This window comes from Apteryx rowi, unplaced genomic scaffold (assembly GCF_003343035.1).
Source record: "Apteryx rowi isolate R43461 unplaced genomic scaffold, aptRow1 scaffold_23, whole genome shotgun sequence".
In the NCBI taxonomy this organism is placed as follows: domain Eukaryota; kingdom Metazoa; phylum Chordata; class Aves; order Apterygiformes; family Apterygidae; genus Apteryx; species Apteryx rowi.
In genome coordinates, this window is record NW_020448641.1 from 3,343,520 (window position 1) to 3,361,855 (window position 18,336).

The 18,336-nt window shown below is 43.2% G+C and overlaps 1 protein-coding gene across 1 annotated transcript in view; it reads left to right on the forward strand.

The window, feature by feature from the left end:
- The first annotated feature begins 395 nt into the window (after nt 1–395).
- CUNH10orf90 (chromosome unknown C10orf90 homolog) overlaps nt 396–18,336 on the forward strand; it is a 63,322-nt gene continuing 45,381 nt past the window's right edge. Inside the window, exon 1 of the mRNA XM_026065617.1 lies at nt 396–561. Within this exon, the coding sequence (XP_025921402.1) occupies nt 396–561 (166 nt within the window). The remainder of the gene's footprint in view (nt 562–18,336) is intronic.

An 18,336-nucleotide genomic window follows, 5' to 3' on the forward strand; every position in this document is an offset into this window, starting at 1 on the left:
GCTTCAATATTTAAGTCAAGAAGATGAAACATTCATGTGCTGCAGCTAGATACCGTCGCTGTAGCTGGATGGACCTGTGCCTGCCTGAACAGGGGTGGAAATGCACCACAGAATTCATATTCSAGCAATAAAACCTGCATTCGGAGACACAAATTCTAACCAATCAGACTAAACAAACCAGCGGGCCCGGGGTTTTATCGTCGCGGACAACCGTCATTAATCCGGCGCGCTCTTCCCGCAGACAAAGGACAAGACGAGCCGCTTCGTTTGCGCTGCCTGAACGGCATGCTAATGCGGGCCGGCATGAATTATTCACGCCGCCGCCGCCCGCGCAGGCACAGCCTGGCTTTGCCTGTTACCATTGCAACAAGTGGCTGCCGGCCCGGCAAGTAGATATGCCTTCCGGAGAGGCGAGACCCGCGCTGCTCGGCGGCGCCCGCCGCAGCCCGATGGATTTTAAGGTTAAGCCGTCTGCGAAATGGACCCAGGACGCGCAGTCTTTCGTAACTCAGATCTGCTTCACCGTGAACTACTGCTCTTGGAAGAAGACGTGTTGCTTCGGTAAGTTCGTGCAACTTTTGACGTTTTCGGGATCCCTTGTCAGCCGTCTGCAGTTCACGGTACATAAAACATGTCGTTTTTTATCAGTTTTTCTAAAAACAGCCTGCATTCTTTTTGCTTTCAAAATGACCTAAAGGATCCTGAAAAGGCATTCAGTGCCTTTATTTCGAACCCTAGAATATGTATAAACACTATCTACAGAACTGACACTGAAGTTAAAATCAAGCCTTCTTATATTAACTTGTATAATTTAATATATACTTCCCGGTATTCAAATGGCTGTAGCACACTATTAAAACTGAATATATTTATGATCCAAGTTTGATTTATTGCAACCAGAACTGAGACTAATATACCTCAGTGTCAAACTAGAGAAGCTGAATAAAATTATATTACTTTTCATAAGAAATTTTGGTTCTTTCCTGTAAGTATAATGATGCTCTTTATTCAGCTAAGTACATTTCTGATTAGTTTGGGAATAGAAACTGCGACTCGTATAACATTCTTATGATGCATTAACTATACTGTCACATTGTAAAATAGTTGAAAAGCGTTAGTAACTTAATGTATTTTTCCAAGGATAGAAAGGAGATATATTTTGTGTGTAAAGCATATGGCAGTGATGAAGTAAGGCTAGACTTACTAGTCCTTTATTAGTATAAGGTGAAAAACACCTAAAAGTTTTGCTTTATTACTCAGTATCTGTACAGCTGTAGTATTTGGCTCAATTTTTTGTCTGATTTTTGTCCAGCAGCGATACCTTCGGTATCGTGCTAGAACTCTCCGGCAGCTCACTAGAACTTAGCACAGAAAAATAATGGAAATAAAAAAGTCAGCTCCCGAGAGCAGAGGCCAGGAATAGGAACATGAATATGAAATGAAACATGAAAAAGTTTTGATGCGGGACAGCAAGCTCTTCCTCTTCATACTTGTTTGTTTTTAACTAGATAGTACAAGTTCTGCTTCTTGTACTTTTTCTTTGTTTTGCTCATGAAAGCATTTTATATGTCATCCAAAAGAAAGTTATATTTTGAAGGGATAAAAGTACAGCATAGTGATATCTAGTGCTATAATTAATTAAATGTCCTACATATGTTTTAAACAAAAAAAGCCCAAGGTGAAAATAGGGATATGTATACAAAAGGAGATATGCAAACAATATGTGCAATCCTGCTATCCTTACTCATAAGAGTAATCCTCATTCATGGAAGTAATCCTACATCAGCAAGCGCTGGAGCACAGGGCCCATGTTTTTCAAGGAGATAACTGTATCTGTCTTACCTGGCTGTTCTGTAATGTAATTTTTGCAACACAATTTTTAGTGATGAGTTTCAATGCATTGAAGTGATAATATTAAATTAGACTTTACCAAATGTCTATTTTGCTTCTAAAAGTATAGAAGAGAAAAATGGAATAATGCATTACATGTGTCAGGAAGAAGGTACAAACCCCGCACAGTTTATTACAGAAATGTGCTTGCAGTGGAATAGCACTACTCACCTTGGTAACTGCATTTGTAGAATATTCTTTTTTGATATGTGAAGCATATAAACTTTGCTTCTTTTAAAGTGTTTAGGATACAACTTTGGCATAAAATCACCATGACATATGATGTCTCATGAAGTACACAGAGGTCACCATGAAAGCGATGTTGGTACATTTAGTTCAGCTTTCTGATTTAAAAATACATGGGTTTTGCGGTGATGTCCTATGAATATTTTTATTGCTATTGTGGGGCCAAATCTTGCCGAAATAGCGCCTAGAGATCTGCTTGTGGAGCAATGTATTTATGTAAATGCTGTGGTTGTGCTACGCTCCTCCCCTGCTCCGCTTTGCAGTTCTGCGCTTCCCGTTGCAAGACCGCGTAGTTCTGCCTTGTGATCCAGGATGGGGCTGCCGAGCACCTCTGCGCTCTTCCCCAGACAGTGCTACTGTTAATGAGGGAAAACTAACTACTTAAAAGCTTCTGGTGCCATAGGCTTGAGAAGAATATACAGTATTGGACTGTTCCTGGTGCTCTGTGAGCCATCAACCTCTGCTTGTGCTGGATCCCAACTATACCAGTACCGATATGAATGTTGTCCTATAACCACAACAGTAATTGCCATGATAAGATGCATATAATATGGGCATGTTCTCTTGGGTGCACACTGAAGAAATGAGATGAAAAAGCTGAAATCGGTATTAAGTATTTGTTGGCTTTTTCTTAGTTGCATTGAGATATCAAGAACGAATTCATTATTCTCTGATTAGCTTCATGGCAAGGATTCTGAGTTTGTGTATTTGCAAATTGGTGTACTATATTAGTGGTACCTATTTGCACAGAGATGTTATACCGAAATAGTCTAGGTTTAGGCTACGCAGCTGTTCTGGGCAGTAGAGAGCTGGAAGCAATAAAATGACCTGTGCCAAAGGCCTGGAGAGGCAGACTGGCTGCTGCTGGTAAGGGAGAAACTGGAGTGACCCTTAGCAGCAGCATCTGTTTTCCCTTACTCTGTCCAGGCTCCCAAGGGGAGCATTAAGTCCCCCAAGGTAGGTCCATTTCTATCACCTACCCACCCTGTGGCAGGGGCAACTCAATTTTTAGTCATTGCAGAATCCCTCAGGCGTTAGGATTACACATTAGCTTGAACTTTGTGAACACTTTTTTTTTTCCTAGATCCCTTCTCCTTTGTTTGTTGAATTATAAAAGATCACTCACAGCTGTTTTTGTTTAAGGATCTCCTCCTGGCAGCGGGCAGGGATCAGATGCCCATTTTGATTTTTACTAGCTTTTGTTGATTTGAGAGCTGGTTGATCACATACATTTATTGAAATATCTTTATAATATGGCCAAAAAGAAAAAAAAAAGTGTTCTAGAACGGCTCAGCTCATTTTGTATCAAGAATCATATGTGTGCAAATTTGGGACAGCCTGCTTCTTTTCTTTGCATATGCGAAGTATGTATATTTAAAGAGGCATTCTCTGTACTCACTGATAGTTCATCCTCATGTCTCTATTGAAGAGGATACGATTGTCCCCTTGCTTTCCACCCAAGGCAGCTGGATGCTTAGTCCTCGCTATTTCCCCAGGTTAAAAGCCCTGCAAGAACGGAGCTATGGGAGCGCGTGTTGCAAGCGGTGGTAAGGGCAGGCTCTTCAAGGCTTGGCAGAGTTTTCTGCTCTGCTTTGCACCAGCAGTGTATGCCGGCGCTTAGGTGGCAGTGACATGACCACAACGGTTTGCAGCCCTCCTGCCTGGCTGCAGCATTGCCGTGGTTGTACGGGCTTCGCTGTTTCGCCGTGGCATCGTGCTGAGGTTACCTACGTGGGGCTTCCAAATAGATAGCAGTTAAGCGAGAACAAGGTGTTTGAAATGATATCGACCTGCAGTTCTGAGCACAAGTAGCGTGCAAGGGCTCAAAATAAGAAAGAAGTTTTAAAGCACAGGTAGCGAAATTTTTTCTGGCTGCTGTTTTGCAGTTGACTGGGAGTCTGTGGCAGGGAAAGCAGAAAGACTAGAAAAGCTAGTATGCAGCCTACACAATGTGCAGATTGAACACGTTCTGGGAATGCGGCCTGAGAAAGCCTAGAGCTAGCTCAGTGTAAAGCCCCTTATTTTCCTAGTCCCTCAGGTCTGAGCCACGTAGCAGGAACTTCAGCCAGGGTACCAGGATGTGCTCTCTGTCCATGGAGCAGAGCCTGCAGCAAAGCATCCTCTCTGCTGTCCTGCATGTCCTTGTAGCAGGACGTGCCCGGTTTGCTTCGTGTTGGACCCTGGACAGGGGAATGCAGCGTGCATGCCCAGGAGACCAGTCCCTGGAGGAAGGGAACCATGAGCCATTGCAGATGAATCAGTTTGGGTCTTTATCCATACTGGAAGACTAAACCAACAGTCCTACCTTAAGTATATACTTATTACTAGCTTCCTAGTAGCTTCTAAGTGGAAAAACTAGGGATCTCTGAAATCAAAAAACTTGTTCTTCTTCAAGACAGGCTTCTCTTGCAGTCACAGTTGGGTCTTCCTGTACCTTTTCCTGGGTGGAAGCTGTCTTGGTTCCCAGCCGGTCCAAATTTGTTCAGTACTGCTTGAGGATTTTCTCATAGAGAGCTCTTGTAAGGTAGCTTGTTGTGACAATTAATTACCCATTTACAACAACAACAAAAATCAAAACTCATTATCTGCTCATATAGGATAAAACCATAAATGTTTTTTAGACCTAGATCTTATTTAAACCAAGTTGGCTAGATTGTGTCCTTGGGCACCGCCAATACTGTCACGGTCGCAGAGCAGTGGGTTGCCCTTCGTGCGCTGCTGAGGGTGCTTGAAACCCTGTGGGTTTTGTGACAGTGCACCCCTGCAGTTCCCCAGGACCCACACAGCAGCCTGCCCCCTTCCCTAGCATCATTAAGATCTTAGTTTCTCTTTGATCCTAAGGTTATACTTTGGCAGAGTAAATTATTCCAGCTTGAGCATAACGAGAGACTTATTTCCCATTTACGATCCATCGATTTTGCTGTCGTATTTCTTTGCAGATGTGCTAGGTCGGGTAATTTTGGTTTAGCAGTGTACTGGGATTTTCTTTTTGAGTTTTATCTGATATGACCGCACATATTAGGTAGGACAACAGCACAGATAAAACTGGGATGCATATGAACTTTTTAAAACAAAGATATTTACTTTTCCTCTGCCAGTTCCTTTGCTGTAAATGCAGTTCTGTAACTGAGAGCGGCCAGGCTTGGAGGAGAGTCAGTCCTTACTTGCTTTTGTGGTCCATCACAACCCCAGGTTGCTATTTCTCCAGGGTATGTTGCAAGACTTTCTTCTTTCATACAACATTTCTCTGGTTTCACGTAACATTTCTGTCTCTGTATCTCCGCAGAGAGGGAGAGGTGGGCAGGGGAAAGTCACAGTCAAACCCATGTGGTTGGGCATGGGCCCAAGCCTGCCTCAAATTAGACTCGGTAATATGCAACATGCATTAATCACGGTTGTATGACTGTGTAACACCTTCGTCACACTTCATACAGCTTGTAAAGTCCATGAAGTGAATGATTCATCCCTAGATTTTGAACTTGCCCAGTTCTTTGGGAAAGTGCATTTCTGGCTCGCATGGGACTTCAGGAATTAGCTGGGCTCTGGCAGTTTTTGCTTTGTGTGCACCCAGTCGTGACACCTAGTGATGTCCGAGGAAGATGTGATTTCTGAAGCAGAGGAGCAGGCAGCGGGCTAGACGAGGGGACCCCAAACTCTTTCCTACCTGAGCTACAGATGATAAAATCGTTCAGAGCTACAGAGGGGGAAGTTCTAGATCTGAATGTCAGCCTTAAGATATTTAAATGCCTAAGTGTTTTCATGGCAGATGGGTGAAGCATCTCTTCTGGTTCTGAACTCTCTACCAGATGAGGAAAAAAACTTGACTGCAGACTTTTTATTGCACAGACTTCAAGAACGCATGGTGACTTGTCTATAGTATGCTTTTTTGCACTGCAAGTACAGCTACCTGGAAGAGTGTATTCATTTATTAGTTGACAGTGGTGTCTTCAAAATGATCTCTAGCATTAAAAAGTGGTAAATGATGGTATGCTTTCAGAGGTAAAGCCGTTTGATTTTTAGCATAATTTGCTTACATTAGAAGTATTAGTAGACACTGGCATCTCCCTCAAACTTCTACAGTAATGAACAACTGTTGGAAACTGTTTGATATCTCCATGGTTTGAGGCATCAATGGCCCCAGAGAGACATTATTTTTCAATCAAGTCTTTAATTATTTCCTGAGTTGAAAAGGAGTTAATCTGTCACTGGCAAGATAGTTACTCCAGTTGTGGGTGAATCTTAAAAAACCTTTTTAGTTGCTGTCAAAATCAAGTGATCTGAGTGAATTATTCTGAATAATGTGGCATTTTTCTGTAGCAACTACTTTGTCATTTTTGGTGTTTTCTCATTTCTTGGCACCAAAGTTCCCGGAGCTTTGTTCTATGAGCTACAGTGCAATTATTTTTATGATCCACTCCTTTGGCATAGTGTCTGACATCTGACAGTCCACCAGGAACAACTGAGAAAACTGTGCATACACTACTGCCAGTCTTACAGCAGTTACTGCTGCGTATTTTGAACATGAATAATCTTCCCTGCAGTCCCTGCACAGGATGCACAGCCTCTGTCTAAGTGCTATACCTTGACGTGTTGATGCCATGTTACCATTAATACTCAGGGTCCTGCTCCAGGTGGGGATGAATGAAAGCAACTAACAGTATGTTGTTGCTACCTATATGTAGCCTTTGGTTATGATTAAAGACCCTCAGCTTTGTAAGGGAGAGAGGAGGTAATGGTGCAAAACAAACATATGCTCAAAAGTGACAAAATTAACTATTGCTAGTTATTTCGAAAGTCTTTAGGAAGATGAAAAAGCCAATAGGATATGGATAGTTTCCCTTATATCTCCTACATAAAGGCCATGATAAATACATGGGGAAAAAAAGCTATCCTTAATGTCGAAAGACTGAGCAGAAGGTAACGCTAGCTGCAGTTCTTCTAGTAGCTTACAGCTCATCTGGAATCATGGATCCCTCTGAATTTCATCGACTGAGGTTCTCGTGGTCTGGACTTTCGGTATCTTTGGAGACTGAGCTCGCAGCCGGGCAGTCTGGGGAAGTAACTCTCAGCCGCTTCACTCGGACGTCTCTGCGGGGAAGTGGCTGCGGTGCCGAGCCGCCCCAGCCCGCCGCCGTATCTTCTGAGGCTGCCGACCGCTTCTCTTCTCAGCCTACAAAGGAGCCCGACCTCCTTTGCCTCTCGCCGCCTGGCTCTGAAGTTGTTCTCCTCTTGTCGGCACATCAGAGCCCACCTGCAACTCAGGACCGCCGAGCCTCGCTGCCGAGGGAGCTCACAGAAACTCGGCCGGCAGGAAAACTTTCAGGGAGCCTTAGGGCTTTTGTTTGAAATACCGGGATGTGCCGGAAGATTTGCTACCATCTTTCAGAGCTTACTCAGAAGGGTGCTCTGAACACTTGCAATGAGCGTATTAGTGCTCTCCGTGACAAGCGTTCCTCATTTACGTAGCCGTGAAATGAATCTTTTTGAAGGAAGGGGAATCCAGTAAATCCTACCTGGCTTATCCTGACAGAAACAACACCAGTTGCAATACAGCATCATATGTAATACTGGAGCAGCATCAGGCTTTATCAGGCAAAGTCTAGAAGATAAGGAAAGATGCACTAAGCCAGCACAGTACCGGTCTGGCTCTCCCTACCCCAGCGTTTCGGCCACATTTATGGAACAAATATATTTGCAGCTGTCACAAGACTGTGCATGTAACTCAGTCCTAGCCACAGCTTGTTTGGGTAGCTGGAGCTGTCTTGCAAGGGTATTAAATACGCATCTTTTTCATTTTCAGTAATATCAGGGTTTAACAGGCAAAGTCCTCCACAAAGCCTCACAGCAGGAGAATGCTTTTTTCCCCGTGTGATCCGTTTTTATTAACAGATTACTTTTTAGGTTGGCTTGTACTCTGAACGCAAGGTTTAATCAACAGCTATGTTGCTGGCTATTGCCTTGCTGGAATTCGGTTCAGCCGTCCTTTTGCTCATGTGACCGAGTGACTGAAAATGGGACACCCATTAAAATGAAGGAGGGCAGTCACCTTCATTAATAATATTGTGCAGGGTTTCAGCAGCACTTGCTAAGCAGTCTGCAGCGAGGTTCAGTGCTAACTAACTGCAAATAGCACAAAGTTCCTAAGGGCAATTTTAAAAAATATGTCAAGCCAGTTGGTTTCGTTCTTGCTTCCTACGTTTAGAATTGAGCTTGTACAATACAACGTGCATCGTAACACTGAGTGTGATATTTCGCAGAGTGCACTGTGGACGTATCTCTCATACAAACCTTTCCGTGTAGAATGTAATGGTTGGAGGGAGATGCAGAACCAAACAAAAGAAATGGAAAACCTGAATGTCAGAATGGACATAGCAGAACGCTAACTGCTGCTCCAGTAGATTTAGGAGGGTTGCTATGGTTTCTTTTATAGAAATGTTCCAGCCACAGAAATGACTCTTGCAAACAATGCTGTATGTAGGTGTAAAGAAATGTATCACACATGCAGCATCAGCCTGTGCATTTAGTACCGAAGACGGGGCCAAGCACACCGGGGAGCCGTCCACCCCTGATGGGCGCTGTGTCCATCGGTTCAGGCGGTTCTCTACCAAGCCTCTCCTTAAAATTAAATTGTCATAATGTAACTGAAAACAGCCTCGTGGCTACAGCTTTTGTTTGGTGCAAAGTTCAGCACACTCTGTGTCGTTGCTAAAACACCCAAGCCGTTATTTTTCTGTAGTATCCTCCTCTTTTTGTTATCTCATCTTTCTGTATTTCTCGACTGAAATTTTTAGGACAAACCCTGCTTTTTTCTTTTCTTTTTCCCCTCTTTGACTGCCTAGTGCTTAGAACAACAGCTCCTGACCTAGTTCTGTCTTTTAATTGCTGCTGCAATATGGATGTTAATTCCTGCTAGGGTCCAGATGTATTGAGGGTGTGCTGCGCATGCCAGGGCCAGTGCCATTTACCTTATAGGCCAGTGTTTTTCAACCCTTTGAACTCAAGGAGCCTTTTTGAAAAACTCTTAAACCATCATCACATATTTCACTATTGTCTGTTGACGGGAAACAGAGACAATAACTGTTAATTTAAATGCTAATACGTATTTTTCTTTTACAGCTTAGTTTGCTTTATTGTTTTCTAAGTTTCAACTAAAAATAGTAACGAAGATGAGATGACTGTGCTCCTTGGGCTTGCACCCTCCCATGCCCAAATGAACCTGCCCATCGGCACTGACAATGGCTAAGAGCCCTTCTCTGATTATAGATACTTAATATTTTTGACATTTTTTCACGACCATTTTTGATGCCTTATGGATATTAGTTGTATAAGAATAGGGCATCAAAGACTGTAGGTATTATGCATCTGGTGGAGAACATAACTTGATGAACACAGTGTTAGAGTACGAAAGAGTACTTTTTTGAACCACAGTTTAAATTTTGTTCACATAAATTACGTTGGGCTTTAACTCTCTCCACTTTAGAGTAAACACTGGCTAGGCTTAGAGTATTCTATGCATCCTACAGATTTCCTCTATCAGCTGATGTTTAGCTGCTGTGTTTAGCTAAGATTTCCTCTTCTTCTCTCTTCAAACGGGTAGTGAAGGCAAGTTATCCATATGCCCTCTACAAACCACTCCATGCTTAATTTTAATCATCCATGACTGTAGATTTTGAAAGATGTAGGAATCCTTTAGGAGGAAAAAAATTGCACAGGTAAGAACATAAGCTGGTGTAGGTTAGTTTAAATCTGAAATAGTGGGATGCACTAGTATTCAATCAGCATAAAAGAGTTTAATTAACCACAAAATGGGGGGAAAAAAAAAAAACAGTTTCGGAGGTACACATAAGCATGCCCTACCCATGCCCTGCACAGACAAGGCACGTGTGGAGGTGTTTTTCGTTTATGTTTTGCCCATTGATGTAGAATGCAAAAAAGAAGAGGCAATAACATACCATAGAGCCAGGGAAAGCATCGAAAGCTGAGGACACGGCCTCGCACAAGCAGTGGGAAAAGAAAGCTGGAAGAGCACATGCGCGTTGGGCTGAGCACGGGCAAAAGCGTCTTTGAACTAGAGCACAGAAGCTGTCGGAGATGTGGCTCCACGGGCACATAAGGAATCACGGCTTTGCCCAGCCTTTGAGAGGGCCCCATCGAGGACGCTTGCCTCCCTCGTTACACCGAAAACTGCCTGCCAGGCTCTGCCAAAGAGCGGAAGGAAGCACAGCCACTTCAAACTGTTACCGCAGTGATGTATGGTGGACACGATGTATAATGCAGCTTGTTCTCATAGCGGACATAACATCACTGTCTTACATTATTAGTGGCATTTGATGTACAACACAACTGTATTTAATTAGCTAACTAAAATGCATCTCTTGCCAAAGGAGAACAAATCACCTTCTTGGAGAAATGCCTCGTAAAGGGATGAATTAAAAAAAAAAAGGATTGTACAAGCCAAGAGACATAGAAATTTAGTACTTTAATACCCAAGACCCCAGAGGAAGCTGTTGGACCTTGTAGCTGAGATTTGAGAATACAAAACAGCAATTTAACAGTAAGATAAATCTCTTTAAAAGGGAACTGTAATTATATCACCTACAAACATTTTAGAACAGCAAATTCAAATTAATCTAAAACTTACAAGTAAATTAGCACAAAGTATCTTCTGTGCTCAAAGAATAAGTACTTTTACGTCAAGGAAAAGGGCCTCGTGTTCCTCATCCAGAGGGCTGAAACCTTGCCTTAAGGGCAAAATTCAGCCATGTCCCACGGAGCCGTGACTAGCGCAACCGCACTTGGGTTGTCCCCTTCATCCCCGCACTCACAGCGGCAACGTGAGATTATTAAATAAGGTTTGATCATCTCTTCACACCCTCCTTGGGGGCGGGAGGCTGCGTGCGCGTGGCGGCTCGCGAGGGGCATCGGCGCTGGGCTCTCGCCTCGTCTTGGTGGGGCTGACGGCGACGTCGCCACGCTGCCGAAAGCCAAGGTCTCACGTGGCCGCGAGCAGAGCCTTTGGCCAGCAGCTCAGATGTCTGCAGTCGCTTCCGTATCCGTCTCTCCCGTGGGAAATGCGGGCCGGTTTGCTTAGCATACTGAGCTAAGGAAAAGCAAGAGCCTGAGCAAGGGTCGCCGTCTTGCGTGCAGCATGTTAGCCAGGGCTGGGGCTCCCTTTCCAACCGCTGGCGCTGATGGACGATGATGGCAGATTGCTGCGCAGTGACTTAATCACACATGCTCATTTGCTGTCTAGATTTTCAGCGAGCTAGTCTGCCTGTTATTCACATTTGAATTCTGCTTTATTGCTTTTAAGGCTGTTTTTCTTCCCCTTTGTGCTCCTCAGGTAGCAACAGCATTTTAGCTTGTTTCTGGAAATCAGTAATAATGTTTCCTGAGACAATACATTTCTTTAATTTGTTGTTGTTCTGGTGTCTGACACTCCCTGCTCACGCAGAGCTCTCCCTGGACTCGAGACTCTCTGTGCACTACATGTATCTTGAACACAGTTTATTTTAATCAGGGCTCCTGGAATTCTGTAATAGTTCAGGCTGATTTCTACAGTAAATTTGAATGCATTCAGCAAAAATATGTGCAGCCAGTGATCAAGCATAATTGCCAACAATTTCATACCCACTGAATCCTTGCCCGACTTTGAAATTCCTGGAACCCCATCTTTTCCATCACCATTTCAAGCAGGAATCTCTCAGTTGCCAGGGGATGGAATTTTTTTTGCACTTACACGTGAAATAGTTTTAGCATGCAGTGGAGAATTACCCATACACTATTCTGGTTAATATCTGCTGGAATAAAAATGAAAGGACCAAAATGCAGTGAGAAGCAACCCTCTAGAGGTTCAGAGGCCAGGTTTGATATAGGTACTATCCAGACATCCAAATATTATTTGAATCTGTCTGCCAAATTTAGCTGGGGTTCTGACAATTACAGGCTGTCACAGGAGACTTCCACTTCTGCTCCTCACTCAACTACCAAGTCTCACGTGTCTCATAATTTTGCCATTGCTGTAAATAAAGTCAAATTCATTCTCTGTTTTCTTTACTATTCTAAGGGAAAAAAGAAGAGGCTGACTTCTAACACCTAGCGTGGAACAGAACTCATGCCGCAGATGAACACTTGGTTGACTTCAATTAAATACATTCAGCATACATTTAAATACATTAAATTATTCAGCAAATTTCGGGTTATTGGTGCAATCGGTTTAAAAAGCAAATCTTCCCATGTTAATTGTCCATTCCCAAATTCTTGCTACTAGATCATCTAGCACATAAAGGCTAAAAATACCAGATATACGTAAGCAATTTAGATACTCTTAACATTTTACAGAAGAGAATCTGTAGCAGACACAGCATTTTAGCATGCCACTAGGTTATGCTCAGTGTTACTGTATTTTCAGTAATGCATTCTGGTCCTTATGCATTCTAATACTTGTTTTGCTTTTTGACTGTTGCTGCGTGTTGAGAAGATGTTTACATTAAGCTATTCGTGACTCTTGGTCTTCTTCCTCAGTGATTAGCTGATTGCAGCTCAATAATGTTTGAGTAGCTCAAATTATTTCTTCTACTTCGTGTTTGTAGTGATTTGAGAGTCTGTCTATATACAACTTATGAACTGTGTCTCGTACCGCGACTCATTAAATGTGCCTATGTCAGGCAGGCTCCATTTCCAGTTTAAGCTTTTTCCTTCTCTAGCTTCTCCTCTTTTCCAATTGGGAAAATTCAAAGAAGGCTGATTCGCAAAGAAAAAAGGTAGCGACAGACAGTCATCCCTGGAAGCACTCCCCTGGCGAAATGAAACCCCTCGAAGCCTGGGAAGGGGTCGGTGCACGTCTTGAACAGGCCTCTGTGGCGCAGAGCATGTATCTTCGTTAAACAGTTTAGCAAGGGTGATAACGCAATGTTTGGAAATAGGCGGCTGCAGAAAGGAAACCCCATGGAAGAAATGTGGTTTAGCAAACAGTGATACATCCTGTGTTATAAAGCTCAGTGCCGCCTGTGTTTGTTTTACAGCAGCAAAAGGGAATAGCTGGGCTGCCATTCTTGATTCTTATTGTTTTAATGTACTTTACTGAAGTATTTTGTTGTAATGCAAAATGCACGAGCAGTCCCTGGAAGAAAGAGTCCCTTTTAGCCTCCCTGACTCCTTCACATGCTTTCTTTTATCCCACGAAACCTGTAATGTTTTATGTGGCCCGTCCTCTGCCCTGGCCATTGGTTTGTCGTGGCAACTGGGGAAATCCACGCTTGAATCTCAGGTCCGGATTCCACTTCTTGTTTCTTGAAGCCCTTCAATAAGCTGTTTACTTATAACCAGAGAAACTAGCTGAGACAGCTAACAGTAGGAAATGGGTTTGGGCTGTGGACCCCGGTGTCTGGGAAGAAGACGGGAGTTGAGACATACCCTTCCCTCGGCCCCTGAGCGCTTTGGGCACCCTCCCCTCAGGCTGCCATCTGCTGTGACCCCTCAACCCTCTCGAGTTTTTCTGTCTCCCAAGTGTGAGACTTTTTGCACTGGATCAAGGGACCGGGGCACCTCGGGGGACATCCCTGGCTCAGCGCTGGAGGAGGGGAGCGTGATCTCCATCACAGCCCCTCCTTCGCCGTGCATGAGGCACAGCTGGGTAATAAGCTGCGGCGCGGACCGGGCTGACCAGCTGCACCTTGGCAGGAGGGCTGCAAATCAGGAAAAAAGGCACAAAACACCTCAAACGCAAGACCGAGGCACAAGGGTTAGAGGAGACTGTATGTGCCCCAGGACAACTGCTATGTGAAAATGAAGCTTCTTCAAAAACCACAGCTCAACGTAGACATCCAGGTGTCAGGCACAGCCTCACCTTCCCCAATACCCTCTGCCACGCACAGCCGCAGGCTGCAAATAAGCCCAAATATGCCGAGATCCACAAAATGCCAAGCAGAAGGAAAAGGCTGTATTTGCACGGAGATTTCACCCAGGTTCTGCTGCTCACCAGTAGGTGCCGCGGAGGTAGAGGTGCAGTCTCTGTCTTTGGGCAAGTAGTGCCGTCACTGATGCTTTGTATTAGGAGGGCTCATTAACTTCATGGTGCTGTCTCTGAAGATAAAAACTGTTCTTTTTACAGTACTCTAGTTTTAACTGTGCCCTAGCTAAAGATTACCTCAACCTGCTATAATTTGAGCTGTTTCACTAATTGGTTTCTTGGTTCATTAGCCAAATTGCGCGTATGAAGGAAATGAAAAAAGTGCAAAATGAATTTCCCTTGCAATTCTCTGTTAAAAAAAAAAAGGTGAATAATAATTTTATGTTGAACAAAACATGTTACGTGACTTGCAATGGTAGAACTAGCTTTTAACTTCAGGATGTTTTAGGCTGTTGTAGCAGTCAAATGGTATTTGCCACCCTGAACACCCTGCGGGAAAATGATTCTCAACTGTCTTTTGTACTGACCTTGTGTGACACCAGGTCAGGAAAGTACATTTTAGTGTAATGATGTAGTGTGTCTCTCTTTTTATATGTGTGTATATATATATATATAAAATCAAATTTTATTCAAAAACACTTTGTCATGGGCAGTTCCTCCTGATATATTGCTTTAAGTAGTGAGATAACAGAGATAAACTGCAAAAATCTTAACAAGTCAGCTTTCCCGCAGCAGAAGCTGGAGCTCTATTTCCACAACACCTTTGCACGTAACAAAAATACGATGTGTCTCTAGTTTACTCTTGCCAGTGCAGTGCATTCGGCTAAAAATCGAGGATTAACTCTGAGCAGCTAGAGGGAACAAATTCCACTAGTTCATCATCAGAGACCACTGCACAATTTAATCTGTTTTACGAATTTTCTACCATTGATTGTTACGGCATGACTGGGGCGCAGAAGGTCATTTGTGAGCACTGAATTGCTAGTTGTGTGACAGCAGAAAAAGAAGGCTAAAAGAAAGGTTAAATTAAAGAAGCTGCTAGAAGCTATTTTGGTAAGAGGAATGTATATTATCTAAATTAATGACAGTAAACCTCCAATTAGCTGAATGTTGATGCGGAATTACAGCTTTATAAGGTAAATACATGTTTCCTCCAGCCAAAGGGTTGGGTAAGGAAATGTTTAGCCTGCAAACTGTAATAGGTGGTTAAAAGTAGATTAACATTTTCTGTGTATTGGGGCACAATAACCTCACTGCTATTGTTGACAAATCTTTACAATAAATCTGTCATTGCTCCCTAACATCAATGCAGATAATGAAACTTATAATCTCATTCTCTAGGATATCTTACCATAATAAGGGGTGGGCAAAATCCTTGAACGTGCTCCTCGGTTTTTCGATAAACAGCTAAGCTTTTATTCTATAGCAGAGAATTCTTCTGTAGCTCTGTGTATCTTGCTTTGGCGCAACTAAGTTTAAGTGGAACCTCTAAGCTACTTTCTGTTTTGTCAGTTTATTGAACCCTTGCATTACAGTAAGCATGTGTCAAAGAGAACAGAAATTATGAATTGCCTTCATAGTGTCCTTTGCAGTTTATAAGGAGTAAAATTATGAGTTACGGAGAGTAAAATTATGAGTTATAGAGAGTAAAATTATGAGAACTGTGAAGTTATTTGAACAATTTACTCCTTGGAAAGGGTAGAATTTTCTTACCGGTTGCCTCTGTGTGAAAGGTGGGGTAATCGGCTTGGCATCGTAGATGAATCCTATTGCAGTAAAACACTGCATTTGCTCACATTCATGAATATTTGCAATATACTGTTTGGCTGTGTGTGGGAGTTTGAAGCCATTATGGCTTTGAATAATGTCAAAGAAGAGACCTGGCCTGTTAAAAACCTTTGGCATTACCTCTTAATGTCTGCTCTTCTCCTGTGTTAGAACACGTAACTCAAATTCAGTCCCCTCGGCCCCGCGAATATTTCTAAAGGATGCCCACAATGTCTTTTATATAGGCACCATGATGGGAACATAACGGCAATTCTGAGTCAGAGCAAGGATCCAGTTACATCATTATCCTGACTGATTCTGGCCAAAAAAAACCCCCCAAACAAACCCAGGGAAGGTGTGCGGAGTGGTTTCCTGGCACACCTTCCCGGCTTCCTCAGCCAGTGACCCACGGTCTTCCGAGCTCCAAGGAGCACCTGGGCAATCGTGATTAACGCCGAGGCTGGACTTACCCGCCATAAACTTGTCTAATTGCTTTTTGAACATTTTTGTGCTCTGCAGTGGTTTGTGGCATTTAGGTTCACAGTTTAATTACGTGTTGTGCAGAGAAAATATTTTCTAATGTGTGTGTTAAATCATCAACCCAGTAATTTCAGTGCCGCCCCCTCCCGCTACTCCTACCTCTTCCTACTCATCTTCAGAAAGCTGTTTGTGGTTTTTTATAGAGCTCTATCACATCACTCCCTTTTTGTCTTTCTTTTGTGAGCTGACAAGTCCTGGCTTATTTAGTCTCTTAGTACTTTGCAGTAATGGTCCCCTTTCTGGGCCATTCCAACACCGTTCTGGGATGATAGTTTTGTTCTTACTACACTTTTGCAATTTTGCTATTTTAGCATGGAAATTTAGTCTAAGGAGGTTTTGAGGCACAGCTTCATGCAGTTTGCTTATTTACCTGGTTTACTGTATATTTTTCTTGGCACTTGTCTCTGCATCTTTGTCAGCCTGGTCTTCTGTCATTTCTATGTAATTCATACTTTTTTTTTAAAATAGTGTCCACTGTGATTTATCTTAATCCCATCACATTTCTGAGATACCTATGATACCAATATCCCTTTTTAAAAATAAGCAGGCATTCTGGACTACTCAGCACTTCTAGATATGCTTATTAGAACTTGCACATTTAGTATTGCTTTGGTTGCTATTTTTGTGCTCCCTGTATAAGTGCAGTCTTGCTTGTGTGGACTGTTCTTTGCAATTTTTTTTGACCTGAGACTCTTCCTCTCACTCCGTCCAAGGATGTAGAGGCTTTTATACCCATCAACTTTCCTTCAGCTTTTAGTTGGAAAAAAAAAAAAAAGAGGAGAGGGGAAAAAAAAAGAAGAAAATTCTCTCTCAAAAAAAAGAAAGAAAACTCTCAACTTTAAAAACATTAGCTGTCCAGTTCTATTCTGGTTTAGATGGAGCCAGTGTCTTTGCAGGCCTCCTTAGTCCCCAGAGTTTTCCCAGTTCCCAGTAAAGCCCATTCCCCTCCCCATCGCCTTTTTGTGAGCATATGCTGACTTTGGTTCTCCGCCTGCGTGGACGTGCGTGTGGTGCCGGGAGCATTTCAGAAATGCCACCGTGGAGCTCTCGTCTTTCTGCTCTTTCCCATGCCCGTGGCATCCTGAGCGGTGCCGGAGATACGGTTTGGTTGACCGCTGTAAGTTGCTTAGATGATTCGCGGTGCTGTCTTCACTAGCGTCACGGGTACAAATACGTAGTCCCCCAGCTGCCCGTCTTTCCGAGCACAGCCGCCTGCCCTTTCCTACCGCCTGGATAAGGAGCCGTTGTCCTGTGAGTCAGCCTGTGAAATGCTTTTCCCCACCCAACCGTGGTGCCACCATGGGATCGTGTCCCTCAGCAGTAGCACCGGGACTGCTAGATCGGGCTGGGGTGTCTTTTCTGTTTTTCTTTGTTTTTTTTCCTGTGTTCTCGTCTTGTCCTTCTCAATGTCTCTAATTGACTGTCTCRGGGGAGAAAGCTCTCTTTCTGAAGGCTGCGAGTTGTCTTTATTTCCAGCACACATAATCAAAGACAAATAGTTATATTTGCTGCTTGACCCCAATCACCTGTCAGACGTCAGCCTGCCTTCTCCTTAATTCATTTTCTCTTTGCTTCACTCCCCACAGATGTTTGGTTTACATCTCTAGCAATCTCTAAGAGACATTTAGCAAAGGCTTTAGCAAAATATAAGATGAATTCCAAAATCCATAGCTTTTCACTCATAATGTGTTTTCAAACTAAATTCCTCCTGAAAGGTCACCTGAAGGCTTGAAGTACTCAAGCATTTAGATTGTTGTCGTTATTTCTAATGGTGATGGACTAGCCATCAAGCTCATTTACCTTCTTCTACTGAAAACGGAGTAAATGGCTCTCAGTTCTGCTCCTGTAAAGAAAGACCCCGCTATGCTTCTTTAATATAGCTGCTGATGTAACTGCGTTACGCGCAGATGGGTATCCACAGAAAGGACACGTGGAGCAGACCAGACAGGTCACTTCGTATGTGTATAAAGAAAAGCAATAAT